This window comes from Bombus terrestris, chromosome 3, assembly GCF_910591885.1.
Source record: "Bombus terrestris chromosome 3, iyBomTerr1.2, whole genome shotgun sequence".
NCBI classification, from domain to species: Eukaryota; Metazoa; Arthropoda; class Insecta; order Hymenoptera; family Apidae; genus Bombus; species Bombus terrestris.
The window spans coordinates 14,572,783-14,592,194 of NC_063271.1; the positions used below are offsets into that span (position 1 = coordinate 14,572,783).

Below are 19,412 nucleotides of genomic sequence, written 5' to 3' on the forward strand. Positions count from 1 at the left end.
CCTCTAGTTCATTTTTGTAGTAAGAAAATCAATTTGGAAAATATTCAATGCATAAAATTGGTATTAGTATTCATGAAAAAATATAGATACGTTTGGGTAAATAATTAATATTATTAGAAATTTGGTATTATAAATTTCATATAGATAAAAACGACTGTAATATACTTTACATCTATGCTGCATATGTCAATTCTGCCAATATATCATTAAGTTATATAGCTTTATTATCAAAAAATAATTTACAAAATTTTCTGATACTTCAAACTATAATATGCTCGAGTGTGGTAACTGTAATATCTAGGTTCATGTCTCATATTAATTATATATTTCATATCTGCAGATCGTTTGAAACTCTTGTCGGTATTCTTTTCGTCGTAAGTCCTCATTGCTCGTTCAGCCCACTCTTGTGCTCTGGGGGGTTCTCGAAATATGCCTTTCTCTCGTTGGTTCAGATAATCAATGACATCGTTGTAATAATTTTTTCTGAAGAAAAAAAGAATCAAAAATTCATAGAAATATACTTATAGTACCTAATTATAGTTATTGTCATCGTTTACATTAAAAGAATTTATAAATCTTATGAAATATCTTTTTCAATTGTTAAAATTATAGCAACTTTTAAATTAGAAGAATTATTCTAGATGTATTATAAATCTTCTCTAAAACTATTTTATGCACTTTTTGTGCATCCCTATGTTTAAATTCTGATGACTGGTGGCGAATTAATATAAACAAATTGTATAATATTAAATATTATTCGCTAGTTTATTTTTATTAAATAAATATTGAAATCTTGATAGTATCTGTTCTCCTAATAAAATAGTGAAACTACTTTCAATAGCTGAATTAAATTCGTTGGATATATTCACAGTACCTAAATTTCATTTCAACCTTAATTTGGCATTACAATTGAAGGAGCTACTGAAATAAAAAAACAACTCCACTTGTCAATAATTTATAATATATAAGATTATAATATAGTAAACCAACAAGAACCAACTCAATCAAATTACTTTTCCAAACCTGCCATAAAGTCATAATCGACCAATATTCATAGTAATAAACTTTGCTACTCTTTTAAGTATGAACCCATACCTCCCTTTCTCATCCAATAAAGATAATTTAAACATTGAGATACCCTTTTATTGTTGCAGACTCTCCAATTATAAAGAGAGAAAAATAAATAGTTTTGTAATTGTAATAAAAATTAGTCAATTTTTTTTAAATTCTTTATAAAAATTTATTCCATATTTAAAGTAATTTAAAAAATTCATAACTTTAAAAATATTGATATTTCAATTTTTAAATGACTATTTGTAATGTAGAACTTTGTCAATAAAATGTGAAATATTAATTAATTGAGTTACAATAAAACCCCATACCTATACTCATAAAGGTACGCGTAATTAAGAAAGAGAGGGCGAACCCAATGGTGATTGTAGTGCGGTGGTTCAATTTTTTCTAATTTGATTTTTGGTTTCTCTCCAGTCGCTGCTTCACCAGCTGGGGCGGCTGTTTCTGCAGATGCTTCAGGAGTTTCTTCCGCCGGGGTTTCTTCGATATCCCATGGCGCTGCTTCCTCATCTGCCCACATATTTGTTCACGTCTGTCAAAAGTAATATATATATATTAAATATATATATTAAAAGTAATATATATGAGATATAACAACACTTTTCCCTCTTCTTCCTCTAAACTCTTTTTTTATACAGTGAAATTGTGTATATTATTTTGATTTCATAGATATATGTATCGTTATACTTATATATGTATGTATGAGTCAACAACCGAAATGTTTAGGTTTGTTCGAAAGAAAAAGAAATATCAATTATATTTTTTATTTATATTGGTTGAACATATTATTGTTCTATATATATAACTAATAGTTTATAGAAAGATCTAACGGATCTCATTTATTTCAAAGACTCGTTCGCATATTTTAAACACTTATCAATGTTTGGTAGCCTTCTTTCTAAGTAGATGTTACAACTAGTACTCTCGATTGATATATTTAGCTAATGAGATATATTTAACGAATGAAAGCAGGTCACGTTAAAGTACAACAAACTGTTTGATTGTGACATCGATTCCTATTTATTATAGCAGAATGCTTTATTTATCTAACAATCTAATTAAATCAATTGTCAATTGTGTCATGATTTTGAAATAATTCCCATATGTATTACGATATAATCATACATGTATGAAAAAGCAAATCAATTTTTAATAGCTCATAATACATTCCCAATTATTCGCAAGCAACATACAAACTTTAGAAATAAAAATAGCTACAAAAGACTAAATATGTAGTGTAAATATTAAAAGTGCAATTACTGTGAAAATATTTAAGAAACAGACGTAAGAAAATGGAAGCAGGAAGAGGAGAAACAGAGACAGTATTGGAGGAAAAAGTAAGAAAGAACTAGACGAGAAGAATAAAAAGGAAAATAAAGGAAATGTGGGGTAGGAGTGTGAGGAGAGAAAACACGGCAAAGAGAATAGGAAAAGGGAACAAACAAAAGATAGTTCGGTAATAAGAGATAAACAGATTCTGCTGTACTTCAGATCTTAAATCTGAAAATTATTAGGTTGTAACATAAGTAAATTCAATTAAACTTAATATTTTTCTTTATTTGACCGAACCTATTTAAGTTACAACCCAATATATTTATAAATAGATACGATAGATACTAGGTCTTAAGTTTATATGTATGATATATTTATACTACCGAATAGAGAGAAGTAGATAAAGTAGATAAAAAAACCAAAACCCCCAAGGTCCGAAAAAGCAAATAAGATATCAATAAATAAATATTAAAGGTAATCGATTAACTCTTCATAAAATTGTTTTTATAGTTTTATTAAACTAATAGAATTTCACTAAGCTTAGTAAAAGTTACTATCCAGTCTATCGGTCAACTTTAGCTGTCAACATTCAAATTCAAACTTATTAAAGGATTTATACGATAATGTCACGGCAATATCACTTTCAACAAAATATTACGTTCCTCTTCTTTTATTTTTCTACTTGATTTATTGCACATAAAACAAAATGTGACTTCTTCACTTTCGGACGATTTCACAATAGATTATCATTACCTCACTTATAATTTCAGCTTGTCAATTATACAATATAACATGTTACAATATTTGAGAAGATAATACCTGTGATACGATAGTCACTCCACTAAACACTTCTTGAGACTGAAAAAAATACTCCCGCGGACTTTGCCTTGTTTCGCTTTTATTTTAGCTTATAAGATTTTCCTTGCCTTCCCACCGGTCTTCCCTTTAAGTAAAAGAAGAGTGCCCCTCTCCGAAAGAACAGTGGCAAAGAAACGATTTAGAGGGAGGATAGAGGGAAGAGAGGTGGATTTTTGGCAGCTAAACTACTGTAATCATTATCACGCAAGACAACGATCAATTTAATAATCATTGGCCAATTTTACGACTCTGTATCGAACGATCTCTGTCTTGGTACGAATTCATTTGATTAAAGCTTAAAGTAACAATTTATGCCATTACACGCAATGAAAGTTGTAGTATATCAAAACATTGCAATTAAAGATGCTTAATTTATGAGAAAAATATAAAGACATAAAAAGATTTAAGCGGTAATGTCAAATTATATATATATAGTTTTTTATTAAATTAGTTTTTTTCTAAACTATCATTAATTCTTTTATTTCAAATAATTTATTTTTTGCCAATAACAATATTTATTTTTTTTTCTATTATTTAACATCAAAAATGTATATTTAAATGCTTTTATATTTATACACATTATACGTAGGTATATGTATTGCCAGATATTTCCTATAAGCACAAGCTAACAAATATTTAACCATTAAAAATGGAATACTATAATAAGCTACTGCATTCCTTGATTGTCTTTTCTAAGAGATGAAATGCTGACAACTCTTTATATTTTACGTTTCCTGATTTAGGAATACTTTCCTTGAGGCATTTATCTATTTATATTAAAAAAATATTTTATATTTATCACAAGCAACATTAACTTGAAAACATCGTATGCATTCAAATAATCTCTCATATACATTGACCACAAAAAGTATTTGAGGATCATTTTACTTATTACTGAATTTGTATCTTACTTCATTAAAACCAGGTACATTTGTTAAATATACTTCTATCATTTAGAAGTATATTCATAGAAGGATAAAAATTTGATATTATGAAAATAAATTTTTTTAGCGAATTGAGTAGATTACGTACGTAACAAATTTATATCAAAATAACGTAAATCTATAAAAACAATAGCATATTTATGCCAGATTTATGTGTATTCAAGGAAACGTGCACGCGCGCGCGTGTGTGTGTGTAATATACACATACCGCAAACATATACTGCAAATGTATATATAAATATAAGCAATCCTTTCTTTTTTAATTGTTTTATTCATCCTTGCAAAGTAATTCTTCGTTATTCTTCAATTCTATTATTTCGTTTCCAATATAATTGTATGTAAGAGTATATGCTTTGCAATGTATGACCGTCATTGTAAGTTCAGTTTATTTATAAATTTGCCGCTATAGAAGGCTTAAACACGTATCAAAGAATGTAGCATTATGTCGAAATAGAAGCATTGACATCGTACCCTGGTTTAGTTACTATTCACAATACTAATCACAAGCTACGTTAAAGACATATATTATTCACAAAACTGGCGTTTATTATAGTATATTTGTCTGAAATTGTCATATATAAAATATAAAAAGCAAAGAACACTGAAAGCATGCAATAATACTATTCTTTTCTAAGCATTGAGATTGGTAGAATTTTTTCTTCATAATAAGATGGAGTAGACTTATCAGTGTTTTATTTTATCATAGAAAGAGAATTATTGGCGATAATAAATTTAATAGATCATTTAAAATTTTATCTATATAGGTATGTATATGATCGAACGTATATATATACATATATTATATACTATACATACAAAGGTATTTCAACAAGAATCTTAACGGTGTATTTATGGGACATTACTCTAATATAGTTGCAAAAAGTTGAATTTATTTTTCTAAACTTTCTTAAAGTTTCCAGTATGTAGAATATCATATGAAAACAGTTTATCGATCATCAGTACCATGAAGAAGTTACAAGATTGGATGAGTGAGTGACTCGTAGCAGGGTTTAACAGAATGGCCTTGCGGAGTAGAACGAAATGACTTCGTTAGTACATGAATTCCTTACAAAAAACGATACCATATTATTGATAATAAAAATGTATAAGATCCTGTTTAAAAAAAAGAACTTGGCCTCAATATCTTCCTACTATTCTACTGCGAAAAAAGCTATTTGTACCGCGTTGTATCCCCCGTCACATCAAACAAGGTTTGTAAGAACATTCTTTTGATATCTTTAGTACTTAACGAGACATTTTAACGTACATGGTTAATATATTTATCCTATATACAGGGTGATTCGTAAATACATGTCAATATTTAAGAGATGGGGACAGAATATTTATCGGAATATCACAAAAATAAGTAAAAGACATCTTATGAACATATGTATGTTCTACATAGCTTAGTTTTCGAGTTACAGACATTTAATGAAAATATTCAAAGTGTCCGCCTTGTGCCTCAACACACGCTGCTTAACATTAAGTTCTGTACTCGCTCGAAAATATCATGTATTCTTCAAATAACCTCAAAACCATTTTGTTGAAGATTAAAACCGAATTTACACAATTTTATTTTGAGAAAACACCACGGTTGATTCATTTAAAAGCACCGTTCTCATCCTTGTTTCATCCGCAGTGTTTCTCCAGAGTAAACAGTGAATAGAGCAGAGCCAAGCTCTATTTTGGTTAAATAGTGAAACAACACTGACACGTATAAACCGCATACTGAATGCATATTCGGGCAACCAGTTCTAAACCAGTCTAATTAACCTCCAAAATACCTAAAATCGAGAAAAATTGTAAACAACAATTTTATTGCACAGAATGGTTCGGTAGGTAATTGGAAAATGAAACATGAGTTCGAAACTCATAAAAAGTTGAGCGTCATTGTTTAAAAATGACATAAACGAGCTTTTCGCATATGGAAAGAAATGTAATAATTTTACAGAAAAAGGGTTCTATAGGAATATAGGAATATAGCCATAGCTCTATAGGAATATAGCCATTGGAAAGATCTGTAAAATGATATCCATAAAGTTAAAATCGACCGATACGTTGACTTGCAACAAAACAAAAAACCGTCAACATTTTCTTAAAGACTCTCTAATTATAACATTGTAACGAAAATTACATATTTAAAAAATTTTAATTATATAACGTTTGTTATTGTCACGTAAAATGTCATTTGTGTCATTTATAAATAGTGAACAAGAGATATAAAAATAAGAAACCAAAAAACTAAAAATGTTGAGCTTGAATATAATTTTTGAAAGAATTGATCGTATTATCTGTCAATACCTTATTGGGCTGACTCAGATTTTTAAAAATCATCGTTTTACGTCAATTTGTTGCTGAGATAATGTAGGTACCAGCAGTTTGAAAGCGCAAATTCAATTTTAGGCGTGTTCGCAAATAAACCGACGCATGTCGCCACTGTTCCCACTGCGCATTTTAATTGATTTTATTGTCGATTCGCTAAAAATTAAAAGAATTGTTCCTTTTAGAGGAAAGAAACATATTTATTTTCCAGAACCATTTTTGGATGGTTTAATTTAGAAATATCACTTCATTTCAAAATGTATACGATAGTGCAAATTTTAAAGAATAGAAAGCATGCTCACCGCTTCCTATGCAACTTATCAAAGCTATAGAAACTTAACTTCTACGGAGACCTTTTGGGATGAAGTGAACAATTTTGTGCAAAATCTAACAAAAATTTCAAGCTGAAATTTGGCACACTTTTTTATCATTACCAAGATCATGTTTTATTAAAATTTTAAAGTCGTGCGTTCAAACCTCTATGAATAACAAACGAGTGAAAATGAGGTCTATTTTGACAGTTTTTATTTTGTTACAAGTCAACGTCTCGATCGATTTTGATCTTATAGGTCTCATTTTGCCGATCTTTCCTACATTATGCCTGCATTTCTCAATCTAAATTTTTTTCTGTAAGATCACTATTTATCTACTTTATATCTTTTTATACGCGAAAAACCTGTTTTTCGTGCCTATATGCCTTTTTTTAGCAACAATGCCCAACTTTTCATAAATTTTCAACACATACATTTCATTTCAAATGATCTTCCGAACCATTTTGTGTAAAAAAATTACTTTTATAATTTTTTCCGATTCAAAGTCTAATTCGACTGGTTTATTCACATTTCGTATATATTTCGTAGACATATGGTAAAATAAATATAAGTATGAATACAGATAAACTAGAATTTCGATTTTTTGCAAATTAACGAATATAATCGTCATTGATATTTGAATACCGCTCCCGATTAGCTGTACATTCTAAAACCGGCAACGTGCTTTCATGGAAAGTTGTTTCATATGCATTTTATATGTTTCCCTTACAATAAATAACATCATCAAATATTAACAATCAATTGAATTGTCCGTCATTATAATATTAATTAGCCATATTAATATATCCACGGTAACTCTAGACACTGGACAGTCTTTTATTTCCTAACGAATTTTTCTTATATTATTATTTTCCGACATATGAAGAAGTTCGCTTTTTTAAGCAGCACTATATGTTTCTCACTCCTGCTCGGACAGCCGAGGAGGCCGGACGTGTCTAGACGGTCGTCCTCTCCAGGTATAAGTGAATAGTGAAAAAGTGCTTCAAAGTAATAGTGCTGCAAAGTGATAGTGAGGAGGAAATAAAATAGCAATGCAGATACCAACTATAAACATAGCAACAAAAGGAGAAACATATTATATAAAAACCAAACAAATTAACATTGAGACAGAAGAAACAAAAGAGCATCGGGGACAGGAAGATAGCAATTCAGAACATGAAAGATACTACCAGGACGAAAGCTGGAAGCTAGCGAAGGCTAGCAAAAAACGCAAAACAACTACAGACATAAGTGCCATAGGAAACCCAGTTACAGAAAAGCAGCGATGGCTGCAAGAATTACCATTAAGTAACTCCTTCAACTCATTAACGGAAGAAATAGACGCTGACCCCGTAAATAAAACCACTATCCAAACAAATCATATTACAAAACCACCACCAATCCTTGTTGAGGCCCAAATAATAGACCCGCTCATCGATCTACTAAATAATCTAGATGAGAAAAACAACTACACAATAAAGCAAACAAAATTGGAACAAGTAAAAATACAAACAAACACACCAGAAACATTTAGGAAAGTTATAAAAGCATTAAAAGAAAAAAATGCTATCTACCACACGTATCAGCTTAAAACTGAAAGGAGCTATAAAATTGTCATAAGAGGATTGCATCCTAAAACGAACATACATAAACTAAGCGATGAGTTAGCTAAAATTGGTCATCAAACAAGAACAATAAACAATATAACAAGATTCGACACAAAGCAACCATTACCACTATTCTTAATAGAACTGGAACCCAGAAACAATAACAAGAAAATATTTGATATTAAACAAATACTAAACACAATAGTAACAGTCGAACCACCACGACACAAAAAAGATATACCTCAATGCATGCGGTGTCAACAATACGGACACACTAAAAATTATTGCAACAGAAGCCCAGCTTGCGTCAAGTCCGCAAAAAATCATTTAACTGTACACTGCCCATATTCTGGAAAAGTAGAAAAAGTTAAATGCTTCAACTGTAACGGAAACCACCCAGCCAACTATAAAGGATGTGAAGTAAGAAAACAATTACAACGTAAACTGTTCCCGCCCCTACAAAGCAGGACAAGCACTAACACACAAGCCCATCAGGACAGCACAAAACCTGAAATAATACCAAATACAGAGCAAGCAATAAACACCAAACCTATCAGCACCAACACCATTGGTGGTCTAAGCTATGCTCAAGTAACCAGCCAACCAACACATACACACAACCAATACCACAGCAATAGTAACAATGACACTGCAGAAATCAAAGAACTGCTCAAACAATCCATAAAGAACACCGAAATGCTAACCAGAATGATAAGCGAACAAAACGCAGTACTCAAACAGCAAACCCAACAAATCATAGTCATGCTACAACTAATTACAAACGTGCTAAGCAAAAAATAAAAACGGACACTCTAAAAATAGCAGCCTGGAACTCAAACGGCCTACAACAATGGGCCCTCGAAATTAAAACATTCATATACAATAATAATATAGACATACTTGTCTCAGAAACACACTTCACTATAAAAAGCTACTTGAAAATACCATACTACACCATATATGATACCAAACACCCCTCAGGAAAAGCTCACGGAGGGACAGCAGTGATAGTTAGAAACGATATCAAACATTATCTACACAGCCAAGTTAACAAAGAATATTTACAAGCAACCACTGTTACAGTTCAAACTAGCAGCAACTACTTCCAGTTGTCAGCAGTATATGTGCCTCCGCGACACAAAATAACAACACAAATGTGGGAAGAATACTTCCAGGACCTAGGGAACAAGCACATCGCAGCGGGAGGCTACAATTCAAAGCACACGCTTTGGGTGTCAAGAAACATTACACCTAGAGGTAGAACACTGGAAAAATACATTAGAAATAATAACCTCAATATATTATCCACAGGAACACCGACACATTGGCCGACTGACCTGAACAAAAAACCAGATCTTCTGGATTTTGCAGTTACAAGGGGACTAAACACAAATAAACTAAAAATAACACCCAACCTCGAGCTCAGCTCCGATCATACACCCATAATAATTGAATACAGAAACAAACCAATTCACTATAGCAAACCAGAAACACTATGCAATAAAACCACCAAATGGCAAACTTTCAAAGAAATAATAGAAAGCAAAATAAACTGCAACATCCCGTTAAAAACTCCTGAACACATAGAACAGGCAGTAGCAACATTGACAGCAACTATTCAGGAAGCAGCAAGGACAACCACTACTCCCGAACCAACCAGCAGACAAACAATAACAATCCCGCAAGAAATACTCGACAAAATCAAAGAAAAAAGAAAAGCCAAAGGAAAATGGCAAAAATACAGAACCCGAGAAAACAAAAAACACTTAAACAAACTTGCAAAGGAAATAAAAAACAAAATAAAGGAGCACAACGATAACGAATTCGCAAAGTTCATAGGGACACTCTCCACACACGAGAACACCAACTATTCACTATGGAAAGCCACGAAAAAAATAAGGAAGCCAATAATACCCGTCCCGGCAATCAGAAAAGCAGATAACACATGGGCAAGAAGCAACGAAGAACAAGCTGAAGAATTCTCCAACCACCTCTACAACACATTCACACCACACATTACCAACAACAGCAACCTCAAAAGTCATACGGAGGAGGATCCACAAACCACTATTACCACAACCGACAAGGAATACACCATACCTAAAACATCAGCACAAGAAATTAGAAACATAATTGATAAAACAAAAAACAACAAAGCGCCAGGAATCGACCTAATCAATGGTAAAATCTTGAAAAACCTTCCGCCAAAAGCAATAAGACTAATGACAATAATATTCAATGCAATTCTAAGAATTCAATACTTCCCCAAACCATGGAAATTAGCACAGATCAAAATGTTACATAAACCAGGCAAAGACCCGCACCAAACTGCATCTTACAGACCAATATCACTGCTTCCAGTATTTTCCAAAATACTGGAAAAAATAATATATTGTCGGATAAAAACAATAATAGAGACAAAAAAACTAATACCGGATCACCAATTTGGTTTCAGAAACAAACACTCCACGATAGAGCAAATGCACAGGCTTATAAACGAAATAATAGTAGCACTAGAAAACAAGGAATACTGCACAGCCCTCTTTATAGACATAGAGAAAGCATTCGATAAAATTAACCATGAAAGTCTACTACAAACAATTAGGAAACAATTTCCGGAGCAAATACGCCAATTAATAAAATCCTACCTAAGCAGCAGAACCTTCGTAATAAAAATCAAGGACACACATTCTCAAGTTAAAGACATCAAGGCCGGGGTACCACAAGGAAGCGTCCTAGGCCCAATACTATACACATTATACACGGCGAACATACCAACAACTACCAACAGCACAGTATTGACATTCGCGGACGACACAGCTATACTAGTCAGGCATACTAACCCAGAAACGGCAGTCAAAATACTACAAGAACATATCGTAAAAATAGAAAATTGGCTACAAGAAAAACAAATAAAAGCAAACCCCAATAAATGCAACCATATTACATTCACGCTACGGAAAAAGATACCACCAAACATCCTATTGAACGGCACGCATATAACGCAAACAAAGCATGTCAAATACCTAGGACTCCACTTAGATCAAAAACTCACCTGGAAACTACACATCAAATCAATAGTAGAAAAAATACAGAAAACAAGAAGACAAATGCATTGGCTAACAAGCCGAAAATCCAAACTAAGCACAGAAAACAAGTTAAAAATATATAAAACGATCATAAAACCAATCTGGACGTACGGAATACCACTATGGGGGACGGCAGCAATGAGCCATATAAACAAAATAGAGGTAATACAGGCTAAAATCCTCAGGACAATAGTAAACGGACTTTGGTACGTCAGAAACGAAGATATACGAAGGGACCTGGGAATGCCAACGGTCAAGGAAGAAATCAACAGATACTCCGAGAAATACAAATTAAGAATAGCAACACACATAAACCGGCTAGCTGCGGAAACATACAAAATCATAAATATGGACAGAAGACTAAAAAGGAAGCACCCAGCAGACCTTATAAAGGACATAACCTAAGAAACACGAGGATGGTACCCCGCTGGGGGTAGCCACCAACATGCTAATTTAACCGTTAAAAAATTCCACCAAATGTCCAAAGTGGACAAATTGTGAATTTTAATAAATAAATAAAAAAAAAAAAAAAAAAAAAAACCAAACATCCTATTGAACGGCACGCATATAACGCAAACAAAGCGTGTCAAATACCTGGGACTCCACTTAGATACACAACTCACTGGAAACTACACATCAAATCAATAGTAGAAAAAATACAGAAAACAAGGAGACAAATGCATTGGCTAACAAGCCGAAAATCCAAATTAAGCATAGAAAATAAATTAAAAATATATAAAACGATCATAAAACCAATCTGGACGTACGGAATACCATTATGGGGGACGGCAGCAATGAGCCATATAAACAAAATAGAGGTAATACAGGTTAAAATCCTCAGAACAATAGTAAACGGACCTTGGTACGTCAGAAACGAAGATATACGAAGGGACCTGGGAATGCCAACGGTCAAGGAAGAAATTAGCAGATACTCCGAGAAATACAAATCAAGAATAGCAACACACCCAAACCGGCTAGCTGCGGAAACATACAAAACCATAAATATGGACAGAAGACTAAAAAGGAAGCACCCAGCAGACCTTATAAAGGACATAACCTAACAAACACGAGGATGGTACCCCGCTGAGGGTAGCCACCAACATGCTAATTTAACCGTTAAAAAATTCCACCAAATGTCCAAATTGGACAAATTGTGAATTTTAATAAATAAATAAAAAAAGAAACTATATGTTTCTCTATGAATCATCTGATAGTACTTCTGAAGACAGGTTCATTAGCCTTTCATCTATACAATTTCAATTAGTTTTTGAAGTATTGAGCTTACAAATTTACTGATTTTTAGAGAAGAAACTTTGTTGGAATAGGAAGCTCGGATGGTGCTACATGTTAAACATTGCCTTTTGAAACAGATACAAAAACTTTGTATTAAGACGGCAATTCAGCATGGCATACAGGCACAGCTTGAATTAGCGCTCACAATCAGCGGATATATTGAGATACCAGGCACTTCGAATATTTTCATTAATCATTCATAACTCAAAAACTAAGATATATATATGTTTGTCGGAGATGGAAAAACACCGGAACCTCTCCTTGAATTTTCGGGAATACCGTAATGTCGTAATTTAGATTAAACAAATGTCACCCCGATTGTTCGAGATTTATGATAGTGAGCTTGGGCTCGAGGCGACAACCAGTCGCCGAACGTAGCCGCGGTCAAGGGATGAACGTTTTATCTAACAAAGGCACAGAGTAACTCTATACCTCTCCTTAAAAGAAATAGTCGTAGCGACACGCGGCAGTAAATATTTCAATGGTTTCTGTCCCGTGGCTCGCCACACGCAGATTCTATACTCCGGGTAAGATGATCTCCAGATGTCAACATACCTCCGCAGTATATGTTTAGCTAACGTGAGGACCGGCAATAAATCTTAAGATTTAGTAAAGCAAAGTCCTTCATATAGACAAGTAGTCTTTGTTGCAACTACGGGAAGATAGGAGAAACCTATCTTCCACGAACAATGCCCCCCGTCAACAACCTCCCCTCAAGGGCGGCCAGCATCTCTTTCAAAACGCCGATATGGAGATCGACCAATTGGCAACAGCGCTAATTTCCCTCACCTTTGGAACGAAAGCTTTCTTTGACGAATCCGAGGATCTCATGTCCTTAGACCCACCCATTATAGTTTTCCTCGACGGCATCGTCGAGACGGAGAGTTACTCTCCGGTACGATCTCGACGACGATTCAAGTAACTCTCGGATACGTAGTGATTGCCCCATGCATTAACATTGAGTACAACTTAGACGCTAAAGAAGAGTAGAGTTCGTCATCCCGTTGACCGTGGATTCGTTATTGAGCCTAGGATCATCGTCATTAGCTTCTCGAATATCAAATTATCACGATTACTTGTCCAATTCCATCATGGTCATGTTTGCACTGGTAAATATCTCCTCTATTGCATAATGATCACGTCTAGCGTCAATAGGGATTCGTTTTACACCCTTAACCCTAACTTTAATCGTAACGCCAACCCGACATGTTCATATACATTTTTTACACGCGCGCGCGTGTGTGTATATGTGTACTTCAATATCTAATATCATATTTGAAATTTTGTATTAGATTTTTTGTTGTACTTTCTTAAAAAATAAAATACGTAAAAGATTATCTACACGTATAAGTAAGATATCACAAACTTTCATAACCGGTTACTATAGAAACGAAAGTCGTACACAAAGTAAGTACATACATACATATATAGATATCAGATGTATACAAAATGTGTCGCTTTACAAGAAAAGGTATCTTTTTCTATTTCTTAATCTATTCGGTAAATTTTACCCAAATTGTTGCTGTGAGTAAAGAATTATTTGAATATTCTCAACCATCGAAATGTAAAAATAACGAATATTTTGATACCATATCACTTACCTGCATGCCATGTGATGCCAATAAAAATTTAAAACCATCTGTCGACCGTGAGTTTGAAATTAAATTTTTCAACATTTTATTTAAATACTTAAATCATTCCTTTTATAGGATTACGATGTATATGTAACAAATTTAGTAAAAAAGTTGGTTTCAAGGATGGTTATCCCGTATGCATATTTTGTGGCATTAATGCTACAGTAACTTCGGATGGGAACGACTGCATATCATGTAACACAACGTGTAGATGCGCTCCTAATGAAATACAAGGTAATAATTAAAGCATTTGCAATAGGCAAAAGTATTTATGTATTAGCATTTAAACCAAACTACTTTAAATTATATATTTGTAACATATTATCTATTGATTAAATTGCTGATTCTTTAATTATTTATATTATTGTTAGTTATATTTTAATCATTTTACAGTAGATAGACACTTAGATGGAACGTTATTGGATACTATACATTGTGTTCCGTGTATCAATAATACTTATCCATTTTTGGATGTATCTAAATGCTTGCCCTGCAAAAATTTTGAATATGATTATTATCAGACTGATATGTATTTAACAAAGTACCATTATACACAGGTACAGAATTATTGTTTACATAAAAGTACTTCTATTGACAAAGAGAATCCAAAACCTGCATTTCAAGTGAAATTTAACAATCAAAACACAAATAATTATTTTAGAAATGAACTTCAAACTGCTGTATATTTTTGTAAGGTAAGAGAAAAATATAATATAAAATAATGGCAAATAAGAATATAAAAATAAGAAAATAATAGTACGCACATATTTTTAGAAAAGAGATAAATTAGCATGTGAATATTTATCAAACATATGTGTTTTAAGTCTTTATGCTAATGACATTGCATGCAAGTTCTTTATGCAAAAACAAAGATCACCTACATGGTTATTTTATAATAAAGATGAAGCTACAACTGTATTAAATAGCAAACAAATTACACAAAACTATAGCTTGGTGAAAGGAGACAAGGTATGTAACATATATATATGTATTTGTAATATTTGTAACAATCTATTACTTAAATGTATAATATTTTATAATATAAACCATATCTTTTTAGGATAATATATTAAATTTTACAGTTATAACATTCTCTTTACATGGCAATTTCAAATCAGTTGGTACACCTAATATCCCATGCAATTTGTTGGAACATGTTAAATTTGGTATTAATTTTGAAAAAAAATGTAAATTTACAATTAAAAATTTACTGCACTCAGAGATAGAGTTTCTATCTCCTTACTTAACATTTATAAGAGATAACAAAATTTTAATGTATGCATTGCCTGTATTTGTTAAAAACATTAATCAGGTAAGAAAATCAATTATGAAGTATTCAATAAATTTAAATATAAATACTTGATTATTATATTAAATTGTAATTGGTGCCTTGTATATTATTTTATGAAAGTGTTTTAAAATATGTATAATCCTAACAATTTTGCAGAATCATAATAAATTATCAGATTGGCAGTTAGTTCGAAAATTTTTCTTTGTTGATAATATTAGTGGTTTTAAAACATTACATAATCTCACAAGTAACAATGGTGATAAACTATCTGTATTACGTTATATGAAATCTTTAAATGTAATGTGAGTCCTTTACCTGCTTTTTATAATTTGACTTTATCATACAAAATTTGATTTTATCAAACAAATTATATATTAAATTTAACAAATGTCTACTAAAATAACAAACTTATATATTGTAATACTTTTCACAGAATTAATATTCAAAGTACAAAGGATAACAATAAAATATTTCCTCCTTTATTAATTATTGAATATGCTGAATTAACGTATGAACAGGTTGATAAAATTATAGAAGTTACATTAGATTATAAAATAAAATTTAATCTAGAAGATGACAATATTAATTCACATTTCATGGTAAATATACAAAACAGTAATAAGAAGAAAATAACAATAAGATATAATTATAATATTATTATTGTTATATGTATATGCATTCCTAGATAATTATTGGGATTTTGTCAGGATTAAGTTTCATTTTATCTGGAATAAAAACATGGAAATACAGTAAACAACATCACACTTCTTCTATTAATGTATTTGTACTTATTTGGTTTTTTATTTACACTATGTCTGCTATAGGAAGCATAATTATTTTGTGTTTGGTTATTTTATGCCTATATCTATTTATGTTTTATAAAGGAAAAACAATACCATATATCCTCTTCTCTGAAGTTGTCAATGAAAAGATGATAAAAACATTTAGTACAGTAGCATTTTTTTCTAAAGTAAGTATTTAAACGTAAAATATAAATATACAATTAATTACTTTAAGTATTTAAAATTTATTAATTTTTAATTTAGCTTATAGAAATATTTGGATTTATTTGTCAATATTGGAATATTGATATATTCTTTATTGATTGGGAACAACCAAAAACAATATACAATCAATGTAATGATCTTCCATATGTGCCTATAAATGAATTCCATAATGATAAACTCTCAAGGAATAAATTAAAACATTTGCAAATGTCATCAGAAACAATAACAGCTAAACGCAATAAAATCTTATATAAGTTAAATAAGCATAATAACTTCAAAAATTTTAACAAATCTTTTCCAGTTAACAAGCACAAAACTAATATTTCAATTACAAACTCGATATCAAAAAGTTCTGATCAGATGATAAATAAAAGTAGCAATTTTAATAATTCATCTATTAGTATATGGAGGACATACTTTATTGCAAGTCAGTGGTTAAATCTTCAAACTGAAAGAAAGATAAACATAAAGATACAATTGCTTGTGGTTTTATCTATTTTTCAGGTAAATTACTTTATGTATTTTTTATGCAAGAGTAAGTAGCAAGAAATTAAATGATTAAGATTAAATTTTATATTTCGAATAGGTCATACGACTGTATCCATGGATTCTCGGGATACCAGAATTAATCCCAACATTTTCTGAAGATTGTAATTTTATTTTATATTTTACAATATGTGTCTTAATATATATATTAACTTATTCCATCCAGTGGTTAGTGTTCATTGTATTCTATGAACAATGTATTGCAAACAAAATGCAAGAATTTATAAATGTATGTTCAATTGCAAACATTAGTGTATTTATTTTACCATTTAATTATTATGGTTTTTATATTCATGGAAGGTAATATGTATTAATAAATATAAATATATATGAAAGAAATAAAGTATAAAAGTAAATATAAATATATAGAAGTAAAATGCTTATAATTAAATATTTTCATCATTTCACAACAGATCAGTGCATGGATTTGCAGACACAGACTTACGTACTTTAATTAATGATTTACAAATGGAAAAAAATAATTTATGTGCACATAGAGGTCTTGTACCAGGAACAACTCAACAAACATTTATATTGTACTTAACAAAAAGTTTCAGAATTACTTTTAACAAAAGTTTAGAGCTGATGAATATCGTATGTATAACACAACTTTAGCTAACATTTCTTAAAATTTATTTTGCGAATTAATTATCTATTATTTTTACTTCCTTTTAGGAACCAAGTAATTTTATAAAGACTTATTCAAATTGGGAATATATTTTCAATAATCAATTAAAAGTGAAAGAACATCTATGTAAATATCTAGATCACTGCATAACAAATGAAGACTATGCCATTAAAGAACAAAATTTTTTTGAGAAGTTATTTAGTATAGTATTTTCCTACAACGAAGAGAAATCAATTTTCTATATTGGTAATGTTTCTTTTAATAGAAAAGGAAAAGGAAAAGTAGCTTTAATGATAACTCATATATATAATTTTTGCAGATAATAATTATTCTTTCAGTCAAGTATTATTATATGGAAATGAGTGGTTATTTGCAACATTTGAAATTTCAGTATTTACTTTCATTATTGTGTTATTTAACGATTGTACATTAGCTATTATAATTACAGTATTAGTGTCAATGCTGTTAATTGTGATAGTAAAAGAAAATGGCAAAAAAAATTTAAATAATCATACATTATTAGATAAATTGTTTTTTATGTAAATGATTTGTATTATTCAAATATTGTGACATATTTTGTATTTGATACGTTTATATTAACATATAATGCTTATTATTAATTTGTATAGGCTATTTAAAAAATGTATGTCATAGGTTTACCGGATGATTTTACACCTTCCATTTAAACCATAGGTTTAATGAAAATCTGTTTAAAAAAAGTGCATACTGCAAAATGGACGTTGACCTTGAATTTCAAGGCCAAATTTCGTTCTACTCATCACAAGGACAAAACTTATTAAAGGAACCATAGGTCGCAACGTTTCAACTGTTCAAAGTCAAGTTTTACAGTATATACCATTTTTTAACAAATATCCACCGATCTGAAGATGTAAAATCATCCGTGAAAGCTGTGACACATATCTTTTAAATCCTTACAATATGGATTTGTATAATGCAACACGCTGAAAAATTTACAGCAGAGTTTGGCATTATTTAATTTTTATTATCCAAATAATAAATAAATTATTCAAAACTTTTATTCACAAATAAATTTATTCACAAATATTTAATTATTCGTTAAATTCGTAATTAAAAGTTACTATTTTCCTTTTATTACTTGTATATTCATTCACGAATGACGCAAATAAAATCATAGTGCATATAATATCGCTATGTATTGTTTAATAAAAAATTAATTACGAACTGTATCATTACATTTGTTAGATTATCTTTATTCACTCCATGAATACAAATAACGCACTATTGGTGAAGACAAATTTTGCGAATAAATAAAATTATTCTTCATTCACAAATAATGATTACTATGTTTATCTTTGTTTGTTATTCATTTGGACAAATTTTGCCTAACTCTGATATGTAACAGTTCTTGTATAATGCAAGAAATAAGATACTTTCATACATGTATAAGTTATAAAGTTTATATTAACATACTGTTGACTGCTCACGAATAAACTCATATTTTCATGCACAAATGCATTGCAACGTTATGCGCGTTAATCTTTACATGAAATAGCT

At 30.7% G+C, this 19,412-nt stretch overlaps 2 protein-coding genes across 3 annotated transcripts; one reads left to right on the forward strand and one right to left on the reverse strand.

Annotated features, from left to right (window-relative positions):
- Window positions 1–91: 91 nt before the first annotated feature.
- Window positions 92–3,297, reverse strand: LOC100645162 (flightin). 2 transcript variants are annotated; one of them, XM_003394650.4, is made up of 3 exons: window positions 3,166–3,297; window positions 1,383–1,606; window positions 92–483 (listed from the first exon to the last, which is right to left on the reverse strand). In XM_003394650.4, the coding sequence occupies exons 2-3, from the start codon at window positions 1,592–1,594 to the stop codon at window positions 240–242; spliced, it is 456 nt and encodes a 151-aa protein (XP_003394698.1). In that variant the 5' UTR covers window positions 1,595–1,606; window positions 3,166–3,297; the 3' UTR covers window positions 92–239. The 2 variants fall into 2 exon arrangements, with proteins under 2 accessions (XP_003394698.1, XP_048270644.1); XM_048414687.1 differs by lacking the exon at window positions 3,166–3,297 and adding an exon at window positions 3,100–3,124.
- Window positions 3,298–12,665: 9,368 nt separating this feature from the next.
- Window positions 12,666–18,432, forward strand: LOC100642269 (meckelin). Its single transcript, XM_048414733.1, has 14 exons — window positions 12,666–12,706; window positions 13,818–13,879; window positions 14,480–14,638; window positions 14,798–15,099; window positions 15,179–15,373; window positions 15,465–15,716; window positions 15,852–15,997; window positions 16,129–16,294; window positions 16,381–16,665; window positions 16,742–17,206; window positions 17,289–17,548; window positions 17,662–17,842; window positions 17,924–18,122; window positions 18,196–18,432. The coding sequence occupies exons 1-14, from the start codon at window positions 12,666–12,668 to the stop codon at window positions 18,417–18,419; spliced, it is 2,937 nt and encodes a 978-aa protein (XP_048270690.1). The 3' UTR covers window positions 18,420–18,432.
- The last annotated feature ends 980 nt before the right edge of the window (window positions 18,433–19,412 follow it).